Source organism: Alexandromys fortis, unplaced genomic scaffold, assembly GCF_014885135.2.
Source record: "Alexandromys fortis isolate MF-2015 unplaced genomic scaffold, M_Fortis_MF-2015_v1.1 scaffold_151, whole genome shotgun sequence".
NCBI lineage: Eukaryota > Metazoa > Chordata > Mammalia > Rodentia > Cricetidae > Alexandromys > Alexandromys fortis.
Genome location: NW_026068043.1, coordinates 1009525 through 1014622, shown reverse-complemented (window position 1 = coordinate 1014622; position 5098 = coordinate 1009525). Strand labels below are relative to the sequence as shown.

The 5098-nt window shown below is 47.4% G+C and overlaps 1 protein-coding gene across 1 annotated transcript; it reads left to right on the top strand.

Moving 5' to 3' along the window:
• The first annotated feature begins 3105 nt into the window (after nt 1-3105).
• Nucleotides 3106-3481, top strand: LOC126516030 (60S ribosomal protein L37a-like). Its single transcript, XM_050166167.1, has one exon. It carries the CDS (start codon nt 3118-3120, stop codon nt 3394-3396), a length of 279 nt encoding a protein of 92 aa, XP_050022124.1. The 5' UTR covers nt 3106-3117; the 3' UTR covers nt 3397-3481.
• The last annotated feature ends 1617 nt before the right edge of the window (nt 3482-5098 follow it).

The window sequence follows — 5098 nt, the reverse complement described above, 5'->3', positions numbered from 1 at the left end:
GCTAATAATAGTAAATTTAAAATATAACTAGGGGCTGAGAAGCATGAGGACTTGGAGACCTGAGTTCAAATTCCAAATACTTACATCAAAAGCTGGATATGACTGCAAATGTTTGTAAGCCAGCATAGAGGAGCAGAGACAAGGGCATCTTGAGAGCGCAATGGCCACCCCACCCTACAAAACTGAGGAACTTCCAGTTCAGTGGGAGACCCTGACATACGGAAATAAGGTGAAGAGCAATAGAGGAAGACACACAAAGTCTTGCTCTGCTGGCTCCTGCACACCACACACACATAAACACACACACACACACACATACACACACAGGGAAGGGCTAGAAAGATTTCTCAGTGTTTAAGAGCACTTGTTACTCTTCCAGAGAACCCAGGCTCCTCACTTACTACACAGGTTCAATTCCCAGCGCTGACATGGTGGCTCACAACCGCCTATTACTCCCATTCCAGAGAATCCTGTGCCCTCTTTCAGCTCCCACAGGCACCAGGCACACACCTGGTGAAGAGACATACATGCAGGCAATATGTCCCAACACATAAAATAAATTAATTTTTAAAGTATGTGTATGCCTGTGTATGTGTGTTATATGCAGGTGTGTACTTGGACAGCAGAGGAGATTAGGTTTCTGCTCAATCCTCCTCCGAGTTATTCCCTTGAAAGAGAGCCTCTTGTTGAAGCTGGGGCTAGACTGGCAGCCAACAAGCCCTGTTGATGGTTTCTTCATCACAACCTCTCCCGGACAACACTGGTATTACAGACACATTGCTAGGCACACCTAGCTTTTCACATGGGTGCTGGAGATTAGAATTCAGATCCTCATTCTTACACAAGTTGTCTTTCCCTTGGAACCATCTCTCCAGCTCCTGTTTTAGACTTTTTACTATATCTTGGAAGGTTTTCGCTGACGGGTAGAGGTTGCAGTCTCCCCATAGCCTGGCAGTTTAATCTCAATAGCTCGGCAATGGCAACACGGGCTCCTGTCCTCCAGCAGAATTTCCTGCCTCTCCCTGCCCTTATCTGGAGACTGTCCCGGGGCCTAGAGGACCGACCTTATCTAAACGCTGTCTCTACACCAGAGGCCTGATTCATCTTTACTTTACTCCTTGGCACAGATTTCTGATAAGAAGACTCGTGCTAGGAGCTCTGTCATAGGACCCTACTGTCGCATACAAAGCCTTGCGAGAGCAGCGCGCCACTTAATGCAAATTAGGGTTTGTCCCCAGGCTCCCCAATCCTATATATTCCTTATACTCTGGAATAAAGTTGAGCTGATTCACTGAAGTCTGTTTCCTGGATGGCTGTCTCCATTCGTGTTCGTGGGCTGCGTAGAAAGCTTTCTGTCACTGCTTCTGCTTCTTAGCCCTCTAGGACTGATGGCCAACAGGCTGAGAGGAAAAAGAGGGCCCCACAGTTACCTTTATTCACTCAGTTGTGTGACTGTGTATACACATGTGTGCACTCGTGTATATGTGTGCAATAAGCTGGGAACCAAGTGTTCAACCGCATAAGCCACTAAGTGGCAACTTTCATACTCAAAACACAATGGAAAGACTCAAGAGAGCAAACAGAGGTGCCTTCCTTGGGGGTTGGGAGGAACGGGGTAGCGGCAGTCTTGTCTTATTCCTGAGAAGGATCTCTCCCTCCACTCTGCGTGCGGTACCTACAAAAGCAAGGCCAGTGCCCGCCTTTTCTCCCCAGCTCTTGCATACAGTGGTGTAGAGTAGACATATATACAGACATTCAGCTTCAGAGCTGGGGAAGAAGTAGGACCTATCATAGTTGCCTTATTTGGGCTGAGGCTCAGTTCTCCCTGGTTATAAATTGGGAACACAAATCAGGTGGTCCCCAAGGTCCTCCTCATCAAGACATCTTTGTTTCTATGACTTTCTGGGCACCAGCTTTAATTGTTGTCCATTTTACTTTGGCCACAAGCAACACTCCTTCCAGACAGCCCGCTGTATTGCAGTTTCCTCAGAGTGGAAACTGCTCTCAGTTTCCTTCTTTCCAGGAAGGAGCAGGGAGGGCCATAAGACTCAGATAGTAAACAACACAAAGTCTCAAGAAGTACCTGAAGTTAGTAAGATCCACACGGCCCAGGAGCAGAAGGAGAGGGAACATGAGCAAGGAACTCAGGACCGCGAGGGGTGCACCCACACTGAGACAATGGAGATGCTCTATCGGGAACTCACCAAGGCCAGCTGACCTGGGTCTGAAAAAGCCTGGGTTAAAACAGGTCTCACTGAACATAGCGGACAATGAGGACTACTGAGACATCAAGAACAATGGCAATGGGTTTTTGATCCTATTGCATGTATTGGCTTTGTGGGAGCCTAGGCTGTTTGGATGCTCACCTTATGAGACCTGGACGGAGGAGGGTGGTCCTTGGACTTCCCACGGGACGGAGAGCCCTGATTGCTCTTTGGGCTGACGAGGGAGGGGAACTTGATTGGGGGAGGGGGAGGGAAAGGGGAGGCAGCGGTGGGGAAGAGACAGAAATATTTAATAAATAAATAAATGAAACAAAAAAAATAAAAAATAAAAAAAAAGATCCACACGGCCCCTCCCCAAGTTATTAGGGGTGGTGCTACAAAGTTTACAGCCTAGTCTCACTTCTAGTCCATTGTCTCTGTTTTCTGATCTGCAGATGATATGAGAAGCAGCAGCTGCCTAAATCCAGCCCCCACCTCCAGTCAGCTACCATATTTTCTCAAGGATGGAGTGACGTCACCAGAAACTCTGAGACAAAATCAAGCCTTCTTCTCTTTAGTGACTCCACTCAGGTATTTTGTCTCAGCAATGAGAAAATCAGGCACAGATTCCAAGTCCACATTCCTTTCTGCCAATATATAAACTGAACAAAATTCCTACCGGGTGTAACTCAATGATAAGGTATTTACCTAAAATTCACTAATGACTGTCTTGTGGTGTGGCTCAGAGGTAGAGCTCCTGCCTAGAATCCCCCAGTGAGGGGCTAGGGGTGTGACTTAGCAACAAAGCCCTTGCCTAATTTGTACAAGGCTCTATGTTCCATCCCCAGCACTAGAAGAAAAGGAAAATAAGAAAAAGATGCAGCTCTCCGTGCTTGGCTTAGGTTCCGGCGACATGGCTAAATGCACCAAGAAGGCCGGGATCGTCGGGAAATACGGGACCCGCTATGGTGCCTCCCTCCTGAAAATGGTGAAGAAAATTGAAATCAGCCAGCACGCCAAGTACACGTGCTCCTTCTGTGGCAAGACTAAGATGAAGAGACGAGCCGTTGGCATCTGGCACTGTGGCTCCTGCATGAAGACAGTGGCTGGTGGGGCCTGGACCTACAACACGACTTCTGCCGTCACAGTGAAGTCTGCCATCAGAAGACTGAAGGAACTGAAAGACCAGTAAAAGTACTACCATTTGATACACAAGCCTACTAACTACAATAGTGCACAGCCAACAAATAAATGGGTTAATTTACATAACAAAAAAAGATGCAATGGGGTTCATCCCTAGGTATGCCCTCTTTGGAAAATACTGTCAGCATTCATCGTATTCTCTTTAAAAAAAAAAAAAAAAAAAAAAACAAACCCTTTGAGGAGTTGGAGTTGGCCCATAACAGCTGTCACAGGGTCTGGATGGCCTAAACTGATGCCCTCACATACCCCCGTCTAGCTGGAAGATGGAACAAGCCACTAAATCCTTGTAATTCAAGGGAGGCTGTGATAGAGATAAATTGCTGGAGAGGGATAAATACGGATCTGAGGGACTTAAGAGGCGCAGATCTGAACAGATGGATGGAGAGGTGATGTGGGGAAGGCACGCTGGGTAGCTCTTGATGCTGCCCTGGGAGCAGTCAGGAGGGTCAGCGCTGGAGAGACATGAAAGCAGACGTGTGAAATTCCTTGCTTTGTTTTATGATCTGTTGTTGAGACCTGTCCTTATGTAGGTCTGGAATTTGAGATCCTCTTTGCCTCTACTTTCCAACCTACAGAGATAATAGGCATGTACCATGCCAACCGTAGGCATGTACCATCACACCCGTAGGCATGCACCATCACACCTGTAGGCATGTACCATCACACCACAGGCATGTACCATCACACCACAGGCATGCACCATCACACCTGTAGGCATGCACCATCACACCCATAGACATGCACCATCACACCCATAAGCATGTCCCGTCATACCCGTAGGCATGTACCATCACACCCAGCTAGTCCTTCTGTTTGTCATCATTATGACTGTAGTTGTTGTTTTCTTTTTCCTTCTTATATGTATGTAGGGTATGTATGCATGTTCATATGTGTGAGAGCTCACACATGTGTGCATGTGGAGACCCAGGACTGATAGCTGAAATAGTTCTCAACCCTTCATTGCGCTTATTCTTCTTGAGACCCAGAGCTCACTCCTGTAGCTGGTTTCCTCTGTAGCCAGTTTGCTTCCTGGCTCCTCTGTCTCTAAATTCAAAAGCCGAGATTATAGACAAGCTGCAGCTACAGGCAGGCTGCCACACTCACCTGGCATCTAGTGGGTCCTTGGGATCCAAACTCTGGCCCTCTGGCTTGTGTGACAAACATTTTAACCCCTGAGCCATCTTCCCAGCCCTATTTTTGACATTTGGAAAATGTACTTATTAGGTCTCATGAAGTACAGGCTAGCCTTGAACTCTAGGAGTAGCGGAGAATAACCTTGAACTTCTGAACCTCTTCTTCCACCTCCCAAGTGCTGGAGTTATAGGTGTGTGCCACCACATCCGGTTTAAACAGTGCTGGAGATGGAGCCCAGGGCTATAGGAGGCCAGCAAACACCTTATCAACTAAGCAACATCCTTAGCCCTATTGCTTCTGGGGAGGGGGCGGAGGGGGGTGCTTCTTAGGACTGAAACTCAGTGCTGGAGAGCTTGCCTGACACACATGAGGTCCTGGCTTCAATTCTCAGCACAGGGAGAACTTTCTCCCCCAAATCCAAAATTCATTTATATATCCAATCGATTATTCATTGACTCAAGAGCAATTTTAAGGCATGCAATGCTCGCCCGGTGTTCTGAAAACCAACAAAAACCAAACAGGAAATGTTCCTGGCCTTCACCGGTAGATGGGTAGAC